Source organism: Ips typographus, linkage group LG6 (assembly GCF_016097725.1).
Source record: "Ips typographus isolate SLU linkage group LG6, UJ_Ityp_2.0, whole genome shotgun sequence".
In the NCBI taxonomy this organism is placed as follows: Eukaryota; Metazoa; Arthropoda; class Insecta; order Coleoptera; family Curculionidae; genus Ips; species Ips typographus.
Genome location: NC_138427.1, coordinates 10,840,774 through 10,866,110, shown reverse-complemented (window position 1 = coordinate 10,866,110; position 25,337 = coordinate 10,840,774). Strand labels below are relative to the sequence as shown.

Sequence of the window (25,337 nt, the reverse complement as noted above, 5' to 3'; positions counted from 1 at the left end):
GACTTACACTTCTCCTTTTTTTGTGACAACAATTCAGAAACATCCTGTACACCGAGTTATATCCTCTTTTATAAAACAACTCATTAGATCTGAATGAAGGCAAAAAAAAATTATAATTGAAGCGGGTAATTGTTCGAGCTTATCCCTGCACAGATGGTGTTTGAGATCCATTCTAATCAGAGCCTTTAATAATAATTGCAGCGATCGTATCTTAGGATGTAATCTCTTAACATACCGGCTCTGTATGATTGACATTCGTTGGATACTCCAACGGACCATTAATAATAAGCATATTCTTTTGATGCAAATGGAAAAAATTATTATTATATTATAAGAGCCGTGGATATAGCGAGTTTAATGAACCGCACTATGATTTATTATACTGTGGGTCTGTTTAAGCGTTGATTTATTTTTCAATGTGAAGTTATTGAAGTGCTGTTATGTAACGAACCAATTAAGAAATCGACTATTGGATTTACAGTATCCGAAAAGGGCCCGGGAATTTCACTTCTTGTAAAAAGTGTCAATACGCCACTGGCGTTTCTAATTCGCTTATTAGTCTTCTACAGGCAATAAATTCGGTTATTTTCCCAAATGCTATCGATCGCGCTTGAGAGGAAATTTGAAATTCAGTTTTAATTATCGGGGATATAATTCTGCCACTGATTAATAAATGGTGGATCAGCAGTAAATAGGAACGTTATTGATGACGGTGAACTGAATTTAATGGCGTTTGATTAATGACACGGTGCAGATCCAGCCCGAGTTTCGGCTCGGATTTATTGGATTTTGAGTGTTTTTCGCTGGTTCTGTAGTAATGTAGCCGGTAAAACCGCAATAAAGATGAACACATCAGTCTCGAAAAAAACCACAAAAAAAAGGAAAGACTAAATATTTGTTTTGCCATTCGCAGGCGTCTGTTCATTAACTCTGGTACTCTCCAGTTCGGTCGTACTGGGGATAAGCGCGAAATGTAAATAAATTTACGGCTTCGAGTTTATGTTCATGTTTGTTATCTTAATACAAAAGATAATTTAATGGTTGTTATAGCGTTCTGTAACGTGTGTAACGTTTATGGTAGGAATTAACAAATCCTGCAGGGGAGATACATTTCATTCCACTCTTCTGGGCTGATACTTTTAAAATTGGCTCTGCTGGATGGTTTGGATTGAGACAGTGGCGGAACCATTATTTTCAAACCTAATGAGCAGAATTAGTTTACGTTTCGAAAAAACATTTTGGCGCCATCTGAGGTTCGTAAATCAAAATTTCTGGTAGCGTACAATATTTGGCATAAAACCAAACAAGATTTTCGATTGCAAACACAGTATTCTTTATTACTATGAAAAGACGTATTCAAATGTAAATCATATACAAATATGACTGGTCGTGAACGGCAAGGAACTATTCTAATTGCGCACATAACCGGGGCCGCAAACAGATGGCAAACCCATTATGCACGTTCATTTTATAGGCCACTTTATCTTGCTACAAAACAGTTTTAAATGTAAATCATCCGGTCTTATCGCGCCGGTTTTGCTATGTTATGGCGTTCCTTTTTGTACAGGCTTACTGCCATTTGATATACTTGTTAACGAAATTTATTATCGTTTATTCGGATTTTGTATGAATACGCGCAAGTCTACCAGAGAAAATTAACGAATTACCAGTTAAGCTCGAGTTATTTTTACACTAACAGATAACGAAATTATGCGGTAGATTAAGAGAGTGATAGTGATGGAGCTTAATTACATTTTTAGGCTCGTCTTGCTCTAGTAATAATTATAATTACGGTCCGTGTATGTTTTAACTTAATTAAACATCCGTTTGTAACACTTTTTCGACTACAAAGTATTCTTCACGTGCAACTCCAACTTTTATTCCTCCAATTCAATCGATTTGCATACAAATAGATCAGGTTGACCGTCGTTACTACGAGTAACCGACCATTTATGGTAAAATTGATTTGATTCAGGAAGCTTTTATTCACCGAAGCGTAACAGTTTTGGCAGTAAAACGTCGTATTTCAGTTGCAAATTCTCCAGCTTTACAGAAGCTACATTCAAATTTTAAACGCCTGAACGCATATTATCTCTGATATTAAGTTAGCAAATGGGATAACTAGAAAACACGATGTTTTTATTAATTTCGAAATAAATGCAGTGTATGTGCTAAAAATAGCTTATTTAGAAGTTTTTTCTGGGTTTTTCGGTAATTATCATGGAACTAACCACAACTAAAATGACTGGCCAAATGATTGAATCGCCGCCTTGCTTACATTACAGAAACACATTTTTTGTGTCAAGTTTTGGCTTAACCTTGACTTTAGCCAATCGTAAACAACTTTACAATTCAAACAAAAAACCTGATTATGAATCAGTTCTCTGTTTTATGAGTAGCTAATAATACAAAACAATCAACCAGAGCGAAAAAGGGTTACATCACACTGAATCGTAGTGAGATAAATTTTGCAACCCGACAAAAGCCCCGGTTTTAATTAGGACCACAATAAAAACTACGCTTTTACTCGCTGGCAATTCGCAATGCGAATAGTGTAGGGAATGCAATTTAAAATGATGGCTCCTGAAACCGGTTTGCGAGCCCTCTATATACACGTTTAATTCACTGCGACACAGGTCCGGCCTGCAATCTGGCCAGCAACAAAAATTCCTGGACGTAAATGCGACAGGCACGCCATTAAATCGATCGCAAAAAAACCATTGAAAATTGTTTTCAACTGGATTGTTCGATGATTATATCACTCGATTGGTCGAAGGAAATCATGTCCGACATCTTTGTTGAAGACGAAAAGAGATGTAGTTAGTAAAAAAAAATTTTTCAAGAACATTCTTATCTCAGCCTTTAAGTAGCGGTTTTAAAACACCACACCTATAGTTAACAATTTTGCCAAAAATAGTTTTACAGATAAAAAAAGATTAAAAAAAAACAACAAAACATTATTAAGTTTGGCTTTAAAAGAAAACCTATGAGTCTTTGGTTTTATGGAAAAAAAATGTTTTTTTTAGCTTATTTTAGCTTACAGTGGCTAAGATAGGGAGAGTCATGTTACCTTTTTCAAAATCTCCCTCGAGATCTCCATAGTGCCCTCCTTATTCTGGACACACTTTCCTTTGGCATAAACATGCGCTTTGCTGTGCATTGGATATAAAGAATTGGAGGAAAATAAGTTGAAAATGACCTCTCTAGCGCCTCACGTTTTCGAGATATTAAATTTCAAAAAGAACCTAAACTAACCTAAAAAAAAATTCATAGTGCTTTTTGTGCTTATTTCATCTAATGTTGCCAAAAATTGCACTTTTGACCAACATTTTTCTAAAGGTTCATGAACTCCAACCGATTTACAAATGAACTCTGTAACTCTTCACATGATGTTGAATTTCAAAAAGTACCTATTTCTGACACCTTCTGGCTCCCAAGCACCTTAAGAATTTAGGACACTCTGTATTGAAAGTAAAAACAACAAAAAAATCTATTTTCATGCAGAATAATTCAAATTCTACCGAATTAACTTACGACCTTTAGTGGACATTGATTGATACGTTAAGCTGACCAAAATTATGGGGTTTTCTACAGTGTAGTTTTTGCGGTGATAGTTGGGAGGCGTGTTATTAATGGGTTACACGACTAAATTGAGTAAAATATATTTAATAAATTGTCTATAATCACAGGATGAAAGCCCGTGTAATATCAACACCACGAATGGCCAAAAGGTCTTAGGTGATTTATCGTAACGACTAAATGATCGTGTAGCGTGTGAAGCCCCATCTATCATCATAAGCGGGATAACATTTTTTTTTTCTTTTCGGTTTGAAATCGCCATCCGAGATGTGTTTAGCTTCGTGCTTAAAGATCAATTAATACCCGTCAATAGGTTATGTGTGAGTAACTGTCTCTAGTTCAGGAAAATGCCGTGTTTATGACGCGATCACGAACTTTACAACGAAATCAATAAGTGATTGTGCGATTAACAATTTCTTAATTAAGCTTGAGAACTATTAATTGCAAAACGGAATTAATTGAGCGACAAATTATACTGTTGGAAATCAACCAATGAAGGTCAACAGAACAATGTCACTTAAAACAATTATTCATTGTCTAGAAAACGTAAACAACGCTCAATTATACGATTATGTATTTATACCTACTTAATGAGTTTTGCTAAAACGTGATTTTTTGCTGGGGGGTCTTGAAAACATTAAGCATCCACGAGTTTGGTCACCATTTTTCACATTTCACATTCACCACATTTTTTTTTTGCATATAGATTACGGCTTCTATAGTCCAGAGAAAAAAGAAAATTTGCGGTAAAATCTTTTCTTCAAAAAACTCCAAAAGTGTACAATGATTTGGTGGAGGAACCACAATTTACCTTCTGCAATGTTGTCAAACATAGTCTTAAATAGCTGTTACACGGTTCCACAATGAGTTGTACTATTAACAATGCAGTACAATTAGTTACAAGTTATAAAAACAAGCTTTGCCACCTATACTAATCGGATATTTAGGCTACCAAACATATTTTTGTGATTAAAAACAATCAAAATTAGTTAAAGCATTAAATATTAATAACGAAAAAAAAAACCGTCTGGCAACGCCGCATAATTCACAGAAGATAACTGATACTTGACAGTATGTACGTCAACTTCAGATGTCATTCAATGTTCCTTCAATTTTGAGGTTAAAGCATAGTTGCCGCTTTTTTCCTTTGTTTACTTTACAATATTGGTGGATTTCGCACTTGGTTAGTCTAGGTAAGTTATTTTTTTTTCTAAATTTGCAATAAACAAATATTGGCACACATTACATTTTAAGAAGCTGAGATTGAAAAAATAAAACACTGCCGGTCTGACTAAACGCTAATGCCAAGGCAATCAAGGGATCAGTAAACAGAAGGGGGAGATCGACTTTTCGAACGTTTTGTTTGCGCAAGAAACGAGATTTGTCCTCGAATATTCATGAGGGGGCTCAAGACTGATCAAAGATCACATAAAGGGCTTCCACTTTTAGTAGAAAGCAACTCGTTAGTGAATTATGACTGCCCTTTTATACCCGTCAAAATGTGTGGTCAAAAACGATCCAGAAGCGCAAATGATAAAAAAGCTACTTTCTTTAGATGACTTTTTGCACTTTAACAGATACGGTTACTTAGCAATTCAGATATTTAGTATCTTATGGTTTGAACGGTTGTAACGGGTTCGGAACCCGTCAGATGTATCAGGAGATACGGCGTTGACACTACATCGTGACTTATAAAATAAAATTACGACCAAGCAAAGAGACGCTACTTTTTCGTCGTCGTAATTTATGGCTCTGTGCCGGCATTTATATTTATGTTAGCACGGCATGTTGGAACCTGTTAGCTTTCCGCGATGTGTATAAAATGTGCCCCGGTATAATCGTCTCATCGCATCTACCAAGTAGGTAAACACTTCAGATTGGTCGTGTGTGCGCGCGTGTATCCCATACAAATTGGAAATTTAAGCAAATATTGAATTGGTTTTTGTACAATTATTACTATTGCTCCTTGAAATACTAAATACTGCATGAGCTTCTTTGAGCGCTCTTGATCACTTTTTATACTTGTCACTGAAACTATTTTGGCACCAAGTAAGATCCAAGATAAAAAGTGCTTCTGTGGTCAATTTTAAACTTTTGCTGTTTGAGTTGTCATTTTCTAAAAATGTGTCAACAAAGGTCCAATGTTTTGCTAGGCAGATATGACAAAATCTTCATAATATCGCGCTTAAAACTTACCAACCAAACCCAAGGAAAATGTGTTTCTCTATACTGTTTTGATTCTTTTTTTCTTGGTTTAGTTTCTTCCTTTTTTTATTACTTTTCTTCCACTTCTTCTCGAGGTATACCTACTTCTTCCTATAAACAATTATCTCCATAATTCTCTAGTAACGATCTTGGAACAAAAATAACAAACATCAAAGCAATGTTTTTCCTGAGAATGGATTAAATCTCACCAGAAGCGTTGGCGTAGCAAAGCAACGGTCGGTGTTCCCGCTTATTAAGTTATTATTAAAATGCTGCCCACTTGTTTCCAAGTCGTTTTGTTTAAAATGTGCTGTGACCTCGTCATTATTAATGGCGCAGTTTGTTTGGTTAATAGCCAAAATCGACTTTATTTGCGCAACAATGTCACAAAAGAAAAAAATATCGATTAGGCATATTGTCAACGTGACTTAGGTAATCGTATTATGCCTGTTTCCCCGACACTTCTTGAGGTTTAAATGTGACAGACCAGGTGCAAACTAACACAGTCTAAACTAAACTTATCTAAGATGTCCTTAAACTCAATGTTGGGAAAACGGACATTAGAGTACCAGTTTTTAAAAAATGAGTGTGTATAAGTTTTAGTACGCCAATGAATTTTTGCCACTTTACTGTTAAGTAAAATTTAAGCACCAGGAAAAAAATAATTTGCGTGTTAAATCGATATTTTCGTAAGAAGTCCTCCCCTAACGACTACACATTTTTAATATCGGAAAATACAATTTTCCTTTTCCACCCTCAAGTAGGGCAAATTTTATTCCGCCCTATCATAATATAATAATTTACGATTAAAACGAACCGAGCTTTAAATGCTACTAAATAACTAGGCTAATTTATTATAGATAAATTGTAGATTATTAATTTGCATCAGAGCCAGTTTGTATAGCGATAAATAAGCTCGAAAATTATTTAAAACCATTCAATGAATAAACAGCCGGTAGGCACTATAACCAATAATAATATCAAACGGAAAACACATCCAAGCTCGAATGCCATGAAGCAATAATCCACTTATTTATCTTTCATTAGGTATTCAATGGGAAAGGCATTTTAATAAAATAGGAACCTGTTTAGATTAAATTGTGGTACGCAACTAATAAAGGTCGAACGGATTATGTAATCGGGTACTACCAGAAAATAACCATTTACATTTCAACCAATGGAAGAATCTGTCTTAAACGTCTGTAAATAACCGATATGCTCGTTTCTTTTACCAAACTTGAAAAGAATTGGATTGCATGTCTAGGTAAAAATAGGGAAGCATATTTGATTATATGAGTAAAACATGTGGAGTTCGTTACTTGCCCTTCTAACACCTGCAAAACCCTTTGCCACCCCCTCGACGGTGTACGTAAAAACGTGAACGTAATCAGATATAGAGGGAGGTGAATACGGGGGTTAATAATACGTGTATCAGATTAAAGTAAAGGTAGAGTTGATGCGTGTCAAATCGTGTTGAAACTAAAAATTTACCAGAAAAGTATTTGTTATTCAAAAACAGTTTTCGTATTTTAGATCGTCATTAATCATCCAACAACCGAAATCTATCATCGGTTTTGCTTAAGTGCTCAAACTTATTTTATAGCATCAGAGAATGAAACACAGGTAGTAGACCGTATCACATCGGGTGCGTTATTGATCGCGCTCTCCGTGTTATTGCCTTCTAAGCGGTCTTGGGGTTGTAAAAAAGCATTCAGATATTTATTACCTGCCAAGTTTGGCACACGGCACACAATCCACAAGCTTTGTACTAGGTATTTTAAGGTCCTAACTCAAACAAATTGTGCTAATGTTATGGATTATTCAGTTCCAAGGGTGCTCGACCAGCATAAACCGGATATTCAATAATCACTCCAACTTTTATGTCTGCTATACCAAGTGCCAATAGGCAACCTTGTTTTCAGTTTTCTTCGAGGTTTTCTTTCACACAACCTTCGCTGTTAAATCCCAGTTTAGGCGGTCCCATGCGATTTGCCGACAGGCTTTTCCGGAGGATTTTTCGGGTCAACAGCATCTTTCGGTATGTGGCCTGTAATGAAAAGCCCTCCAAATACATATGGGGCCTATTTTAGATTGATTTCTCTTCAACTTACTTTTTCGACTTAAACTGTTGAGTGAGTAATTTGTGCGAGCGTGTTTCGTAAGGTCAACGACTCTATTACATGCTCGTTTGCGTTATCCTGGTAACATGTTAAAGTGCAAAGGAAATGGGTTGAAAAGGGGTTAAACCCCCGGTGCCACCTTATCGAAACCGGGGGTTCTGGGTATATGCATGTCACATCTGATATCCGACCAAATCGTGTCGCAAACCTTATGCTTTGCTAGTACTCCCCTAGCTAAGCGTATGTCACACAACATGCAAATGCGTATTTGGTTTACTATTACATAGCTGTTGTTTTTGGAATAGACCCTGCCTCTGTGAAGAAGATTGGAAATAGCCAATAGGACTATTTGTCATCATAAAGAAAAGTGAAAAAACATAAAGAGAAGAAGTCAGGAACAAATCATCAAACAGTTAATCTAGGGTAGTTTTTCAGAAGTGGTCCAGTCTTGGATCCAGTAATTTTTTAAAATAGGTAAATTAACCAGCTAGTATCCAAAGTTTTGAATATATCCAGTATTTAAAATGCAATTAAGAAAAATTTTATGAACCAAGACAAAGCCCAGAAGATGAGATTTACTATCTACTGGAGGATAGGAATTACTGAACCTACGCATCATGAATAAAACATTAACAACAAAAGAATCAACTTAATCTTTAGCAAGATAAGGATAATTTTCGCATATCCGTTCACGACATGACCGTCGTTAATCCTAATCATATGATTTCATTACTTCGCAAATTTATATTGGTAGGGGTACCATTATAAAAGACAACAACATCACCGTAGCGTAATTATAACCAAACATGCTACTTAGTACTATGATATAACTTTGGTTATATACTTATAATTTGCACACAAAAAACAAATATAATTTTTCAGTTAGCTGCAAACGTGCATTCTGTAACGTTTTCAGTCAATCCTTTTTTGGGTCAGATTTTTTTCAAGTCATTTCTCCTTAGGGCCTGAAACTAAGTAGGCAATATCAAAGGATCATCCTTGTTCCCCTAGGTACCTACATAACCAAGTCAAGGTTTTGCCTATTCCCAGAAGCTAATCTCTCCAACATGAGGCGTACATTCAATATTGTAATATGAATAGTTCTGTTCAGTAAATTTTAAGCTAACTGATAATTTATTTTTAACTTTTTCTGGTTCCTATCAGACCCTCCAGATCTGGGATTATATAATTTGAAAGGTCTCTTGTACATGGTCCTTAAGATTGATTGACGGCGCCTGCACAGTATTAAATAAAGTTCGTAACGCCTTTTTCTTTTAAGAACATCCTGTGTAGAATGTATGTTTACAAAAGAAGTAGATACATTCGATAAGGTTTATCAACGCATTTTTTCTCAAAACGTTCACATATTACATCATTATTAGTTTTATCAGCTCAATGTCAAATATTCAAACCGAATTGGGGCTTTGCTGCGGTTTTCCTGCAATTTTAGTACACTGGTAATTGCTGCCTATATTAACTGGTTCTATTTATAAAGTATTTGTAATTTTAAACGCGAGTACATTATTAATATTCATGAATGTTTTATTACTGGCACCTTGGAAAACACTTTGTTTTTTTACAAGTTTTTAATTAGCATCCTCAAGTGCCAAGCAAATACTTGCAGAATATGCTATTAGCTGATGTGTGTGCTGTTCAACTATGGCAATTACGGGCCCTTTGAAGCTACCGAGGAAACTACTGAAAACTTAATAACATAGCTGGGATTCATCCGGTCTGATCAAATTTTGTGTTCGACTTCATCGAACCCTTCGCATACCGAGTTAGCCGCCGATCGGCCCTAAATCCACACTTTAGACGGAAGTTTCGGGCTAAATCGGCTAAATAGAGTAAGGACTAGGATGGTAGCAAATTAGATCCTTTGTCAACAGGAAATTAATTCACTTGGAGATTAACAGTCCCTTAGCAAATGTGACATATTTTTTCTCAATCTAAGAGTTGAAATAACAGTAGTAATGTTAAAAAGCCATTCATTAATGACATGGTAAATGATTTCACTAACATTCATCATTAAGAAAATCGACAGAGAAATCTATGTGGAGAAAAAAGCTTTTATGGAGGTTACTGATGTAATAACACATAAAAGAAATAAAATTTGCACTTGGATAACACCAAGAACTGTTAGGGAATTTTTCTACATCATGCCAGCTAAACAATAACTAAGTAACTGACCGAGTAACTGACATGAATTATTACAAATGACCACCGGGCCGATTTCTTTAGTTCTTTTTCCCAAAATCGAGGTTTAAACCAGCGCCGGCATACAAAGACCATTTTCTTCAGTGCTGAAGCGTGACCCTAACAAAAGTGGACCCCTGGTCTGAATTTCCTCTAGAAAAAATGGTTTTGAAAGGTGGTTGGGAAGCCATTACTGTAGACCCTTTAAATGGTTATTAAATTTTATCATGTAAAGTAATTGGTATTAATTCCTTAGAAAATTAAGATCCTAATCCACAGAGTAAAAGAAAGCAGATTGGTACAATCAAAACAATGCAAGGAGAGAAAGTCAAGCAATGTTATATCCCCGACCCTGATCAATTAGAAAGTTAATAAGCTTTTATTGCCACAGTTTACTGCCAACTGTGACTCATATCAATGACTGATCATGGAAAAAGCCTAAATCCAATATTGCATCAAAGTTTCTTTTTTTAAGCAATGCCATTGTGTCCTAAAAAGGTATTTAGGGAAGGTCTGTAAATTTCACAGTGACCTTACTCCTTAAAGGGACTTTAGGTTGAGTTTAAAAGATTTACAACATCCTTGACAACAGCATAAAAATGCTCCTAAAAATGTGGTCTAGCTCTTTTCTTCTTCAAAAATATGATTCTTGAAAGAACTTCAATGAAATCTCATCCAATTAATGACAACACACTAATTAAATTAGTACTCTTCAAATAATGTGGGTACTACATTAGGTATAAGTATAAATGCACCCATAAATGCAATTTACTTCTTTAATTTGTGTTTTAGTTATTTATCACTTAACCCTTTATTCAAGTGTGCTCTTCAATTATCAAATAAATTTTTTATTAAATTGATAAAGTGAATAATGGAATCAACTTTGGATACCCCAGGTACCATTTCCTCTTGATTTTACTACACTACGACTAGATTACATAGCAGACAATTACATTGGATGTCTAAGAGGGCTGTACGTAAAGTTAATGAACCCCACTAGATAAATTTTTACTTGATTGAGTGTCATAGGAGTCAAAAAATGAATAACTTACCTAATGTATATGACAGATCCATTGTTCAGCAGTCTTTTCCAGCCATAAGGAACTGTAGTAAACTGTGGCTGATTTATACTGATTACTGCTGTTCCTTGAGTCTGAGGAGGTGCTACCAACACTAGGCCACCACCACCAGGCCGAACACTAACACTAGGGTCATACACAACCATCTCAGGTGATGGATTTTGCACCACAATCACTCCATCATCTGCAGAACTAAGACTGCTGCAGCTGGATTCTGCAGTCTCTGACCGCACTGAATCACACCGTACACTTTGAGCAGGCACTTCTGAACCCAAAATGGTGACATAAGGTTCAGTGTACCTGTCCCGATTATCACATTCATCTGGTTTGGACACCACCTCACTTTTAAGGTTGGCCCCATTCTGGTAAGCAATATTACTCAAGGGAAATCCAATGTTCTCAAAGTAACTGCCTTGAGGAAAAATGTGTTGCTGTTGTTGTTTAGCAGCACTAAAGTTCTTTGTTTGAGCCAGGGGGGCCATGTTGTGTGGATACCCTGGAGGATGCAGGTTGGTTTGGGGTGAACCATTTTGAGACTCAACTGCATAGGATTGGGCAAAGTTGTCATTGGAAACGTACACTACGACATTTTGGAGATTGGCTGTTTGATTCAAATCAGGCTTTAAGGCCATCGTAACTGCATATCAACAGCCCCCGCGTAGTGCCCCTTTTTAAGCTGCGAGCGTTCTAGAAAAAAAAACAGTAGTTGAAAAGTCAATTAAGGGTGCAATAAAAGTTGTGAAAATAAAGGTAAACAGACCTTTTATGACCAGTCCATAAATAACACCTACCTGCATGTCGTATAATTCTTTTCCGAACTGAACCGTTTATTAATAATTACCATTACAAGCTCTTGATGAGTAAAATTTGGCTTTGAATGTGTTCTGTAGTTGACGGCTGCTGGGTTAACCCAACACCTGTCCATAAAACATGTACTTATGCATGATCAACTAACACTGGGAACGGTCTAATCCAATCCACTTTAACGTGAAACCGGTCGAATACGCAATTTTTAACCCGTTTTAGGAACGATTACAATTTTTTAGGTTTTGATTACACCGCTTAAAACTGAGCACTGAAAAATGAAAACTATCTACACACTCCCAGAAGTCTCTTGCGTCAAGGCGCCATATTAAAATCTGACAAAAACAAATAAATGAATACGCGCGCAACGCCATCTGCCAATGCATAGACACAACTCCGTTAGGAACGGTTCGAGTCTCGACTAAGTAGGAATCGTAAAAAATAATTGTATTCTAATAATGTGTAGTTGTTAAGGTGGATTCAGAGTTCCTTAACATTAAAGTTTAAAAAAAAACGTTTTTAACGTTAACTTTTTTTAGTCTTTGGCAAACAAAAAGCCACTATACTAAACTAACCTCAAAAATAATGGAAAAACAAAACCCATCACTGCAACTGTTTTTTTTTTTAATTTTGCTTTTTAAAAAACATATTTACAAACTTAATCCTAGATTTAATTTTTTTCCTAAAAAATAAACTTAATTACAAAATTTAACCAATATGTTTTAAATATTTACAACACAAAAAGAACAAATTTGAAACTCACTGCCTGAACACATTGATGTTTAGTAGGGTTTAAATTTAACTTTAACCTTTTACTAAAAAGTAACACTCAATATTAATATTAAAAAAATGGCACAAAAAAATTTCAATCAAAAACAGTACCTCCAAATTTGTTCATTTTGAAACAACAATCAGAAATTTCAGTAAAACCTAATTCACACTCTTCACCCTTTTTTTAACATTAATGTCACCACTTTCTATTAAAGCTTTACGCTTTACAGCTCTTTTCTCCTGAACACTCTTTTTAAGTCCTTTCATTTTCCTTGTCTGGATCTTATTAATTTCTTGTTTACCCATATGCACACGACCATGCTTGTTGCCCAACCCATCTGTAGAAATGTTCTTCTTTTTGGTCACTTTGAGCTCTCTAGGTTTCTTACAAGCTTCTTTCATCAAGTCAGGAGATGGCAACTTAGTTCTTCTCAATGTGAAGTCTATTCGGGGACCTATACAACAAATTGTATATTTACTATAAAAATTGAATAGAAACAGTTTAACTCACCAATTTCTTCCAGTTCCACACGCGGAGTTGCTAGTCCAGACTTCTTCAACAACACTTTGTAAGATCTCAAGCAGATTTTACCATCAGGGGTAGCATTAAAACTAATAGTGTGCTCAATTCCTTGTAGCCTCACTGAATCAACATGTTCCTTATGGAAAAAGTCTATAAAAACTGATTTTAATTGCTTCAGCTCTTCAGATTGCTCCCATAGTGGCCCATTGAACAACAAACAGGGTTTAATCCCAATAGTAATTTTTGAGGCAGCAAACTCTTTGAGTCCTTCATAATTCTCTATATTCAACTCAATCATATCCAACAAAGTGTAATTGAACACTCTACCCACTACTAAATTATCTGGACGTTTCTTACTGTGGCTGCCCATCATAAATAGGCCACAATCATGTTTTCTGCAAAAAGCCTCCACAGGGGTGGCATTTTCAAATATGGTGATATCATTGCTTTTAGTTAACATATGAGCATCAGGTTTTTTCAAATCATAGATATCCTTCAAAACTTTTCGGACATTCTCCGATGTCTTGCGTCCTTTAAAAAATACGGCACGCTTAGTTCCTTCGATCACTTGAGGCTCTTTCTTCAAGAGCACCTTTTTGCCTTTATGTGTGGTCGGTTTGCTGCAAATTAAAGACCATTGAAATAGAGCTTAACTTACCAGATTAATGTTCTTTAATATGAGTATAGGTAACACTTACACCACACGCTGTAAAACCGACATAACTCACGAAAAGAAAGCCCAATTTAGCGTTAAAAATGCAGTTCAAAAACACTAAAATTTTCAACTTTCCAACACGTGTTGACAAGACTTTTTCGAGTTGAAAACGGTGCCAACCTAACAAAACTCAAATGTCAACTGTAAACTGTTACCAACTTTTAGCGGGAGTTCAAATTTGTACAAGTTTTAAGGCTAAAAATGTGACACTGGGAGAGTTTTGGCTGCAAACTTTTTATTATCACAATTCCTACTATAGAACAACATTAAATTAAATACACAAAACGACAAAAACTCATCAAATGTCGGTTCTTTTGTAAATAGCAGGAAGTTGTTAACATAACCAAACTAAATCAATGTCAACGTCATACACAAATGTCAATAGTTCATGGACATTTTTGGATTATTTGACATATTATGACATTGGTGTTGAAGTATTTTTATATAAACTATCAAAAAGTCCAAATTTTATCAAATAACATTTAACCAACACCTACCATTGAATAACTTCCTAAAATATTAATAAACCCTACTAGTTACACCAAAACAATTTTGTGTTTCATTAGAAAATGTTCTGGATAAGGTTAACAAAAACCCAAGTGTTTAAAAGTTTTTAGGAAAGTTGCTGTGTTTTCTCAAAACAATGGAGAAGAAATTGGAGAAAATACATGAGCGCACCAACCTTCTGCAGCTTCTTCAATACAGAGAGTTAAACCCTCAAGCCTCCAAACAAATCCAAAGGTACTGTCAGTTTACTTATGACCTAGTCAGGAGGCTTGGGTTTGAGTATGAACTACAAGGGCATCAAGGATGTGTAAATTGTCTACAGTGGTCTTCTGATGGCCGGTAAGACCTTTAACTGTAAATAGTACAGTATATTGATGATAGAAATCAGTTAATATGTTCTTTAATTAACTGTAATGCTGTGCTGTATGTCTTTAATTGAAAAAAAATTGTGCATTTGAATACATTAGATCACTACAGGCTAAATTACAGGGAGCTCAACAGTTTATTGTATTAATTTTTAATGATTAAACTGGGAGTTAAACCCTTTCAGTTTTGTTTTTTCAAGGTTTGGAATGTTCACAGCCACATTTCAAATCTGTACAGCAATTTTAATTAATCCTGGTCACTGACCATCAATGTTTTAGAGTTAAGGTACCAAGTATACATTTTTAATAGTTGATGGCAGTTGTAAACCACAACTCAATAACTTTTTAATGTCAAAATATAAACTGGTCAATAAAGGTTCTTTTTACAGATTTTATTCATTCATTCCTTCTTGAATCCTGGTTTGGTCCTTTGTTTTTGTGACAATTTTTTTTCTGATATATATCTGATGATGCTGCTTTTAGAGAAAACATAGTCAAACAAATATCACCAGTAGATTCATTGCACAAAAATAAACATGAATTAGTAGTTAAGTCATTTTGAAAAAAAATGGATAACCACTTTTCTCTGATCTAAAATTTTAGATTGTTAGCATCAGGATCTGATGACACTCAAGTAATGATATGGGAACCAATGAGTCATCGCAGAGTCCAAGTATTACCAACTAATCATATTGGTAATATTTTCTCTGTTAAAGTATGTTACACACTTTTCCCAACCTAAATTTTTGACAAATTGGGGGGTAACAGTTTTTAGGAAACAACAACAGTATTATAGCCACTGCAGCAGGTGATTGTAGGGTTATTGTACAAACTATTAATGGTACCCAGTTATTGGACTGTAAATGTCATAAAAATCGTGTGAAAAGACTTGCAAGCTCTCCCATGGATCCTACAATGTTTTGGTCAGCCAGCGAAGACGGACGTGTGATGTAAGTATCTAAATAGTTATTGCTCCAATTTGGTTTTGTATGTAAGTTCTGCAGGCAGTATGACTTACGAGAGCCTCATGATTGTGCGAGTTATATTGCCAACGTGTTTGTTAGCTACCAATCTTTATGTGAAATGAAGTGTATTGCAATCAATCCCACCAAACCACACTATTTGGCAGTAGGCTCTAATGATGCCTTTGTTCGACTTTACGACCGACGAATGTTAAAACCTTGTGCTTTAGACAAAGTATGAGAAGTATAACCACCATTCTTTGTTCAGGAATACACAGTAATCGTTTTAGACACTAGACATTGGTTTGATATACCCCGGACAGCATGAATTAAAAGTGCCAGGCTGTGTACAATACTATGCACCTGGGCACTTGGCAGCTGAAAATGTGTACAGCAACAATAACAGATATGTTGTGACTTATATTGCATTTAATGCTGCTGGGTCAGAAATGTTAGTAAATATGGGTGGTGAACAGATTTATTTGTTTGATGTCAATAAAGGAACTCCTGTAAATGAAATTTTTGTCCCTTCTGTATCTGCAAATAGAAGAAATCACAGTGTGTACCAATGCAGATGCACTTTGGTAAGTAATTTAGTTTTTTGTCAACAAAAAGAGTGCTCTTTTATATCAATAATTATAGGAGAATTCTAACAGTTACACACCGGAATCTTATGATTTAAGAAAACCAAGAAGGTTTCCTAAAGATTTATGTCCTTGTTTCTATATGAGGCGCGGCTTTCATTTGTACAGGCGCAGATGGTACTAGCTTTAGCATATTTGGAGAACTTCAATGGTAACCATTCTTTACAGGGTTGGAGATTTATATTGCGCTGCCAAAGACTATTTATATGTAATCCAGAATTGGCCTAACGAAATTAAAGGCTATATCAACTTGATTAAGTGTTTATTGGCTTTGGAATGGGAACATGATGCTACAAGGTGGTATAGCTATTTATGCGACATAGAACCGAATTTCGAAGACCAGAAAGAAGCCAAAAATATTAGACGTTCCATTCAAGAGTTACAACACAAACCTTTGGATTCGCCGCCTGCCAATACGGATCGAAGTCTCATACAAGGGGACGAAACAAAGAGACGTCACGAATCTATTGATTACAAATTAAGATTTGTCGGACATTGTAATACTACCACTGATATTATGGAAGCCAACTTTTTAGGTGAGATTTTTTGTGGTGAACATTCTCTAAAGTCAGATATGAAGAGTTAACCTTTTCTTTTAACAGTTCAGTACAATTTAGTTATAAATCAACAATCCCCTGTTTAGGTGAAGATGGTAATTTTGTCTGCGCCGGATCAGACGAGGGCGTTATTTTCATGTGGGAACGCAAGACTCAGACGATAGTCAACGCTTTAGTAGGAGATGTGTCAATAGTTAATTGTCTTCAACCTCATCCAACCAGTTGCCTGATCGCTTCTAGTGGTATTGACCCTGTTGTTAGATTGTGGTCGCCTATGCCGGAGGTCATAATACATACAGTGGATATTAGTCCATGTTGTAATTGTCATTTTATGTCACTTGCAGGACGGTATCGAAAATACTCGAGCAGTTAAGGAAGTCGGAACTGTGGTGCGGGCCAATCAACATCGCATGGCTATGGATCCGTTTGAAACTTTACTGATTAATATGGGTTACCAAATGCAAGGTACTTCTCTCAATGCTGGTAAGCTATAAACTGATGATTATAAGCCAACCAAAATTAGACTAATATATACTAATAATTCGTTTATTTATTACAGATAGACCCTTCGAGGAAATGCCCCATTGCCGGACTTCTTAACATTAGGCGATTATAAGCTGTAAAATGATATTAAAATGTTAATGCGCATGGAATAACTGTCAATCATATTTTTATTAAGTAGCTGTGTGTTTTAGCTGACTTGTAATTGACAGTTGTTCTTCCGCAAGTTGGTTGAGCTAGAAAGGGACTTTTAACTGTGATATAATTAGATATAAATATATAATATTATAGGATTTTGTTCTTGCTCATATTTTTCAATCTTATATTCTCTGAATAGTCTGAAAACACCTATTTTTCAAAAAATATGTTTTTTACTAATTTTTGTTATGTATACCCTACTACTTTTGGGATTTTCCTATAACTATAAATTACTTAATTTACACTTAAATACGCTCATTAAATAAATTTTGAGTTTTTGGTTAGTAGTGGTATTTGTTTTATACCTAAAATCGTTATGCGTACATTATAATAAAGAATAATTGAGTTGCGGTTACAGAAAAATTCTAATTGTGTAAGTTTTGTACTGGTTATATCTTATGTTAATATATTTTATGTACAACTACTATAAAAAGTACCAATAACACCAACAATTATCTCTATACGGCTCAACATTGTAGGAAATATAACATTTATTTGTAAAAAATAATATTAACAAACAGAAAAATGGCTAATAAAGGGCTCGATTTTTGCTCCAATAAGAATTGATAGGACCTAAGGTAATAAATGGCAAGTAACCTGACACAAAATGCTTGTCTCAGTAATGTTACAAAACCTAACTAGACAATTTCATTTATATTTTTTTAAGTTGTGCCAGCAATATAACCAAATTTTCTTTACATATAATATGAAGACTCCAAACATTCGATCACCCTATAGAAATCCATAACAAATATAAAAAACATTTATAGTGTTAATAACCCTGATTTGTTAAATTCGTGTAATATAAAAATATTCAAAAACGAAAACCAATATGGCCTTAAAGCTCTATTTACACTAGAGGTATAGTCTTCATCGATAGACTTTTTCTTCACTAGGATAGGCGGCTATAAAGTATGGCTGGACTTGGCTTGGTTGATAATAAGGTCCTCGTCCCATCGTTGAATAAGCCGTGCTTGGTATTCTAACGCCTCCTGAAATTCATGTTTGGTAAGTTATTACTGATATAATTTGTAAAACTTTATTAATTGCTCCAAATTAACAGTTGTAAGTCTACCTTGATGCATTGATGTCATTTTATGGGGTAGAGTGGCCGCATAATTGGGGGGAATTGCATATAGAGCTGTGCCCCCCATCGATCCGGCTGGGGCCCCCTTAACGCTGCACGCGCAACTGCTTGCTGAACCTATCATACCAGGTGCCACGATAGATCCAGTGGTTACGGGCCCTCCTCTGTATTGTGAGCTGCTCATTTTTAACCTGCTTTGCTCAATTTTATTATCGATATCTAGCTGTGTTGCCTTCAAGCCACTTACCTTACAATACATATGATGATGATCAAAATAGCGATGAAAGCAACCACCCCTCCTACAATTCCGATAATAAGAGTGTCGTCGTTATTCAAAGCTGCTTGACTAGTGGTAGTGGCTTTGATTTTGGGCTGGGACTTCTCAGTTGTTGGCATTGACCAAATTATATCCGGTTCCGTTGTTTTCTTCTGCATGAGCTTGGTGGTCAAAACAGAAGAAGTGGTTTGAGTTGTGGTTTGTTGCATCATCTTCTTAGGATCGCAAGTCAATTCATCATCCCCAATTTCCGATAAACGTTTTCCTGCATAATATGTTGTTAAACAAAATTATTATAGGAAACAAATACCGAGGTTTACCAGCTAAATACGGCGGACCGGAACAAGTAATCTCCATCATATGCGAAGGCAACCAACGTCTCAAGCCTCGAGAGTTGCAATCGCAAATCACCGGATTACTCTGCAAACCAATCAGCTTCAAATCACCACGTCGATCTTCCAGTGTTGCTAATAGTTGCACGCTTAAAGTGCTCAGTTGGTTCCCTGAGACATCTAAAGTAGTCTTTGAAGACCTGGGCACCGGGAAAAACAGAGCTGGCGGAATTGTGGTCAAAGAGGTGTTTACCAACCGGATCAACACTTCCGGACCTATCAATATAATTAATAAGACTATTATTTACACTTCCAACAAGTTCGTGAACCTTTAATTCCAGATAAAGTTCCAGATGAAATGCTTCTTAATCTGGACCCAGTCACGCTCAATTCTTTCAACCTAGGATGGAGCATTGACTGTAATTGGTCCTTACCAATTACGGCGTCTTTAGTCTCAATGTGGACCCGTTCCAAAAGGGGTACCTGTTGCAGGACCCCGTTCAAGTCCAAATAACCCAGTTTTGGGTAATTGTACGCTGATAGTTCCAGTAAGTTGGGTACTTGTTTGAAGGCGGTCTTTTCAATTTTTGCGCACTCTTCCAATGAGTGAATATCGAGGTATCTATAAAAATACAGTAAAGTTCCTACTATATCGATAAGAAAAAGTCACTTACCTAAGCATATTTAGTCCATCAAAGGCATCACTCGAAATAGCATCAATAGAATTATCAGAAATGTTGAGCATTTTTAAGTTCTGCAGATATTTCCAGATTTTCGCAAATCCACTTGCACTACTAATAGCGTTGTGCGACACATCCAGTTCTTCCAATAAAGTGGTTCTTTCAAAAACCACTTCCGACAGTTTGGATATGTTGTTAAACGACAAGTTCAAGTGCCTTAGAAAGGGCGTTTCCAGGCGAACCAGCTCAGAGATTCCGGTTCCAGCTAAGTTCAAGCTCCGTACCGTTTTAGGTTCACTTAAAACATTAACTACCGCATTTGAAGACAAAGGATTGAATGAAAAATCTAATGTTTTGATGTTGACCATGATACCGTCTTCTTCCGGAATATCCTCTATGCTATTGTGCGATAAATCCACCGAGTCCAGGAAAAAGTATTGGCGTTGTAGCGCTTTTAGCGGCGGAATTACAAACTTATTTCTGGACAATATAATGTTGTCTAGCATTTGTAGTCGAACCCTTTCAAAGATATTTTCCGGTAGATCTGTGAGTTTGTTGCTGTCCAAGTTAAGTAACTCTAAACGAATAAGACCCTCGAAAGTTCTTTCACCTAGTCGATCCAGTCTGTTGTTGCTCAAATCCAGAAGTTGAAGTTGAGTGCTGTTATGGAAAGCCATTTCACTTAAACTTTCCAGCTGGTTATGGGATAAAATCAAAGAGTTGAGTCTGGGTAGTCTGGCAAAGTCCAGTTCATCTATGGATTTTAGCTGATTTCGAGATAAATCTACTAGTTCCAGAAACTGTAAGTTAGCAATCAGTTCAGCAGGGAAAAAGTTGAATTTGTTGCCTCCAGCTAGGATTTTCTTCAACCTTGGATGGATTCTGAAGGATGAAGGAAACAAATAGCTGAGTTGGTTATCTGAAATGTCTAGAACTTCTAAGCTGGTACCGGTGTTAAAGTATTCCCCTTTGAAGGAAGTTAGTTGGTTGCCTTTCAAATTCAAACTTTTTATGTTTAGTACAAAGACGAAAGCTCCTGGTTTGATGGTGCTTATATTGTTATAAGACAGGTCGACTGAAGTCAAATTAGGCATATTGGCAAAAGCATTATCGGGCAACTCTATAAAGTGGTTGTGTCCCAGGTGGATATGTGTTAAAGATCTAGTATCTTGCAATAATTCTGAAGACAAAACCTGCAAGCCGCAATAACTCAAGTCTAACACCTCCAGTTTTACCAAGTCTTTAAACAATCCTGCTGGAATTTTACTCAGATGCTCATTATGGCTAAGATTCAACTTCTTCAATGACCTCATTAACTGGAACGACATCCTAGTCAATTCAGTCAAATGATTGTCACTTAAATCCAATATTTCCAAAGCACTTAAATGTATTGGAGGACTCGAAGGTAAAACCATGATCCTGTTCTCAGATAAGTCCAAGTTTTTAAGTATCTGTTCCAAACCTGTGAAGGCATCAGAAGTCAACCCAGTCAACCAATTTCGTTTTAAGTCCAGCCTTTCTAAACTTTTAAAGTACTGGAAAGTTCCTCCAGGTAGTTCTCTGACCACATTAGTAGCCAATACTAAGTTAGTCACTTTCTCAGCTATTGAACGTAAAATATCTCCTGATAAAGCTGTGATTCTGTTATAGTCCAGATATAAGTGAGTTAAACGTGGCAATCTTCCTAAAGCTGAAGCGGGAATCAACAGTATGTTGTTGTCCTTTATGTTTAGCTGCTCTAGATTGTCCAAACCTTCAAATGCGTCATCTTCCACCTGTCCAAACAAAAATATATCATATTATGTGAATTAATTTTGAATAATTAATATACCGTTCTCAAAGAGTTGACACTAATATCAAGTCTTCTGAGCTGCTTGAGACCTAAAAATGTGCCGGGGACGATGTTGGTTAGACTATTTCTGCTCAAGTCCAATTCGTACAATGTGGATAAAGAGGCCATGTTAGAGTTGTCTAAAGTCTATGCTCATAGTTATGAGTTTTTCAGTTTATCAGGTTGCAACTCATATACTAACCTGAATTAGATTAGACGACAAATTCAAATAGCGCAGATTTTCGAAGGTTTTTAAAGCGACACTGGGAAATTCTCCAATGAAATTATTGGATAAGTCCAAACTGGCCAGTTTTTCAGCTCCGGTGAAAACATCACTATTGAACTTGGTCAATCTGTTATGGGCCAGTTTTAGGGTTTTCAGGTTCTCCCTTTTGGCAAATGCCCCACTTTCAATAGTGGCTAGCAAGTTATCAGTCAAGTCTATACTCTCTAAATTTAATTGGACACTAAACGAGTCCAATTTGATGGAATCTGCAATCGCATATTTTTTATTACTAGCACATGCATAAAAGAGTTGCTTACCTATGTGATTACTACGAATTGAGAGTATTTTTAAAGACTCGGGACCATTTAAAGATCCACTGGGAATAACTTTGAAATCGTTATTGTTCAGATACAACTCCTGAAACATACGTACAGTCATGATGCAAAGGTACAAAAATTAGCATTTACCTTCAAGTTGTGACAACCTTCAAAGATGCCTTCCTCAATGGATTTGATTCCATTTGAACTCAAATCTAAAAGATGCAGGTGTTTGAGCCCTCTGAACTCGCTAGTAGAGAAAATTGGATTTAGAGTGTCCCCCAACAGGTTGTGGCTCAGTCTTAGTTCAGTCAGGGTGCTTTGCAAAGTGTGTAGCATCCTTTCAGTCAATTTACGAAGTGAATTATGGGATAAATCCAAATTGCGGAGAGGTAAACTTGACGAGAAAATCTGTTCAAAATTTCCAAGCATTATTTTTAGTTTTACTATTTGCAGTAAGAAGGATGCATACCTGGCTTGGTAAAGACTGATGTCCAGAAAATCTGTGAGAAAATGAGACTATAGGCGCACCGTATGGGATAAAAGCCAAGTCATGCGGAAAGACTACTCGATCGCAATCAATTAGCAAGGACGGCCCTTCAAGAGACTCTTCAGTAGGGTCAAGGGCACAGGAACAAGGAAAACGTAGTTCCGGAGATATTTCCTGACAGGGTACGAACGAAAATTTTTCTCCGGTTGCTGCGGACACCAATAGGACCATCAACATCCCTTTTAAATGCAACATATCTGTAAATATTCAATGAGTTAACACTTATAAGGAGTACTTTCTTTTGTAATAACGTTTTATAAAGGCTTGATCCACTTTTACGTGAGATATGTAGATCTAGTTTTTCACATCCATGGGAATCAAAAATGAGGGCTTAGTATATACAAACAAAATTTATTTCCCTGATTTAGAACATAAAACTGTAACTAGAATTGATTAGCTGGCTTAAGGCTATCTGTCCGCTAAACTAACGTTATTCTGGTTATTGTATGTAGGTCTCCAGTCTGTACAATTCTTCGTATTTCCATCAGAATCGGGTTTGGAATATACTCAACTTGCATATCGAATCAACGACGGCGCAATCCGAAGATTCCTGAACTTGAAAAAGCCAAAGACGTGAGATCACTAAATGTATTGTTGGCAACCTTAACAAAATAAAAAAGATTTAAAGGTCGCGACAATGATGATGACGTTCTTCTAAAAGAATTTCAAAAAATCTGATGCTTTACTGTCTTAAAACTGAAGATCTACTCTACAACAAATAAGTAGATACGTTAACGAGCAGGTTTGTGTTTCTGTCTCAAAGTTTTCACTTGCACATCATTAGAAATCGGTGGAATTTAAGTATTTGTCAAGCAATTACGTTAATAAAACAGTGAATTTGCACTTTCTTCAATTCTTTTGCTTTGTTTATACTATTCTTTCAATTTTTATAATAAGTTAGTCAAGAAATTTACCGAAAAAAAAATCACCATGAGAAGAAATTAAGAATCTGTACCACAAAAAATTATATTACGTTAAAACTTGAAGAGGTTTGGTAAGAATATCTAATGACCTGTAACCGGTAATATTTATTTTATAGTCTGCGAACGGTCATACTTAATGGATTTCGTAAAATTATTTTTCAACAATTGAAATGTATGATTTTTCAATTATTATGAATTAACATGGAAGTTATACTTTACAGTGCTGAATGAAACATATCTGGAAATAAAATCACTAAAATAAGAAAAAAGGAGTTTTTCAACTGGTACACCTAAATATCAAATTTTCATGTTGGTTAATTGTTTAGAGAATTTGTTACATCCGGATTTCCAAAAGCGATTAACACACGCATTTATTAACAATAAGGAGCCACGAAAAATATAAATAAAAAAAACGCGTTTACAAACATGGTATGCTAATGAACTTAAGCTTTTTAGTACAAGTTATTGAGATAACAAAAATTAAAACTCACTTGTTCTGTTGAATGGACAGAAAGTTCAAAAATCCATTTCCCGCAATATGTTGCCTTTGGGCGTAGAGAGCGCTCTCGTTTCTTAAAAGGTGCGTCTAAAACACTTAAAAAAAAAATTTCTAGCAAAATTCACTTAACACAGACACACACATACACAAGTATGAAAATCCAATAATCAGAAAGTTGTCAGCCGTGATAGAGAAAAATCCGGAAAGGTCAACCAAGTTTCGAAAAAACACCGCACCCACGGTACCCGCGTGGTAATGTGCGCACCGCAGTACACGACGAGCCAAGGTCCCTTGCGGTACTGCCCGTTGTGTTGTTGTTAAAATCGATTCTGAAGAATTAAAAGTTGTTATAAGAAGAGAGAGAAAGATAATATGCTGCACGCAAGAACGACGTTCTAGGTTCGAGATGAACGTCGCGGATTAACAGTAAAAGTACCACAAATTGGTACACCAGGGTCCCCTTTCTCTTCATCACTATATAACGACCAAAGACCTGTTATTTTGCCGTACAGCAGCATTCTTTATAGACATAACACATATACGTGTGAGCGTAAGGTTATAAAGGTTCTTCATCTAGTTTTGACCTCATCTTTGTTTTCAATATCAATTTACATAAATGAAGATAATTCTGGCAAAATTGGATAACCGAAATTGTTAAAACCAGTGATATTGAAGAAAATAGAAAAGCTTTATAATTTTGTTCAAAGTTTAGTTTCCTTTAATGACTTTTGTACAGTTCATAAATAGTACAAAATAAAACCAAACGACATAATAGAAAGAAGATTTCAACAATTTGTACTTTTATTAAACAATTAAAAGCTTAACATAAAAATTAATTTGATTAGACTGTCCTCCAAGGTCTTCCAAAAAACATTATATTGTTTTGGTC

At 35.8% G+C, this 25,337-nt stretch overlaps 4 protein-coding genes across 11 annotated transcripts in view; 1 reads left to right on the top strand and 3 right to left on the bottom strand.

The window, feature by feature from the left end:
- sba (six-banded) overlaps nt 1–12,319 on the bottom strand; it is a 40,381-nt gene extending 28,062 nt beyond the window's left edge. For 5 of the 7 annotated variants that reach the window (XM_081983098.1, XM_081983100.1, XM_081983101.1 and 2 more), the window contains exons 1-2: nt 11,971–12,319; nt 11,153–11,866 (exon numbers count right to left, since the gene is read on the bottom strand). In XM_081983098.1, coding sequence (XP_081839224.1) covers nt 11,153–11,811 — 659 coding nt within the window. In that variant the 5' untranslated portion in view covers nt 11,812–11,866; nt 11,971–12,319. Of the gene's footprint in view, nt 1–5,775; nt 5,795–11,152; nt 11,867–11,970 lie in introns of those variants that run through there. The other 2 variants (XM_081983099.1, XM_081983104.1) reach the window with 2 other exon arrangements.
- Nucleotides 12,320–12,590: 271 nt separating this feature from the next.
- Non3 (Ribosome production factor 2-like protein Non3) lies at nt 12,591–14,136 on the bottom strand. The gene is made up of 3 exons (XM_081982321.1): nt 13,976–14,136; nt 13,266–13,897; nt 12,591–13,209 (listed from the first exon to the last, which is right to left on the bottom strand). The coding sequence occupies exons 1-3, from the start codon at nt 13,996–13,998 to the stop codon at nt 12,914–12,916; spliced, it is 951 nt and encodes a 316-aa protein (XP_081838447.1). The 5' UTR covers nt 13,999–14,136; the 3' UTR covers nt 12,591–12,913.
- Nucleotides 14,137–14,408: 272 nt separating this feature from the next.
- LOC145730849 (WD and tetratricopeptide repeats protein 1-like) lies at nt 14,409–18,010 on the top strand. The gene is made up of 10 exons (XM_081982294.1): nt 14,409–14,838; nt 15,468–15,579; nt 15,633–15,814; nt 15,869–16,061; nt 16,117–16,410; nt 16,469–16,587; nt 16,639–17,006; nt 17,114–17,310; nt 17,372–17,510; nt 17,587–18,010. The coding sequence occupies exons 1-10, from the start codon at nt 14,636–14,638 to the stop codon at nt 17,625–17,627; spliced, it is 1,848 nt and encodes a 615-aa protein (XP_081838420.1). The 5' UTR covers nt 14,409–14,635; the 3' UTR covers nt 17,628–18,010.
- Nucleotides 18,011–18,439: 429 nt separating this feature from the next.
- Nucleotides 18,440–24,834, bottom strand: LOC145730847 (uncharacterized). 2 transcript variants are annotated; one of them, XM_081982289.1, is made up of 12 exons: nt 24,595–24,834; nt 24,441–24,543; nt 22,949–23,223; nt 22,627–22,887; nt 22,136–22,576; nt 21,934–22,080; nt 20,097–21,877; nt 19,752–20,044; nt 19,411–19,698; nt 19,061–19,355; nt 18,802–19,004; nt 18,440–18,718 (listed from the first exon to the last, which is right to left on the bottom strand). In XM_081982289.1, exons 3-12 carry the CDS (start codon nt 23,219–23,221, stop codon nt 18,597–18,599), a joined length of 4,104 nt encoding a protein of 1,367 aa, XP_081838415.1. In that variant the 5' UTR covers nt 23,222–23,223; nt 24,441–24,543; nt 24,595–24,834; the 3' UTR covers nt 18,440–18,596. The 2 variants fall into 2 exon arrangements, with proteins under 2 accessions (XP_081838415.1, XP_081838416.1); XM_081982290.1 differs by having other exon boundaries at nt 22,136–22,425; nt 22,477–22,576; nt 24,441–24,833.
- Between the last annotated feature and the right edge of the window lie 503 nt (nt 24,835–25,337).

Bases quoted from the DNA above. Each gene is read 5' to 3' on its own strand.
- LOC145730847 (XM_081982289.1), bottom strand. From the start codon at position 23,221: ATGTTGCATTTAAAAGGGATGTTGATGGTCCTATTGGTGTCCGCAGCA. The intron at 22,577-22,626 runs GTAAATGCTAAT...CGTATGTTTCAG, and splicing joins AAGGTTGTCACAACTTGAAG to GAGTTGTATCTGAACAATAA. The intron at 20,045-20,096 runs GTAAGTGACTTT...GTATTTTTATAG, and splicing joins GATGGACTAAATATGCTTAG to ATACCTCGATATTCACTCAT.
- LOC145730849 (XM_081982294.1), top strand. From the start codon at position 14,636: ATGGAGAAGAAATTGGAGAAAATACATGAGCGCACCAACCTTCTGCAG. The intron at 15,815-15,868 runs GTAAGTATCTAA...TAAGTTCTGCAG, and splicing joins AGCGAAGACGGACGTGTGAT to GCAGTATGACTTACGAGAGC. The intron at 16,062-16,116 runs GTATGAGAAGTA...TAATCGTTTTAG, and splicing joins AACCTTGTGCTTTAGACAAA to ACACTAGACATTGGTTTGAT.
- Non3 (XM_081982321.1), bottom strand. From the start codon at position 13,998: ATGTCGGTTTTACAGCGTGTGGT. The intron at 13,898-13,975 runs GTAAGTGTTACC...TTTAATTTGCAG, and splicing joins TCGGTTTTACAGCGTGTGGT to CAAACCGACCACACATAAAG. The intron at 13,210-13,265 runs GTGAGTTAAACT...TTTGTTGTATAG, and splicing joins TGTGGAACTGGAAGAAATTG to GTCCCCGAATAGACTTCACA.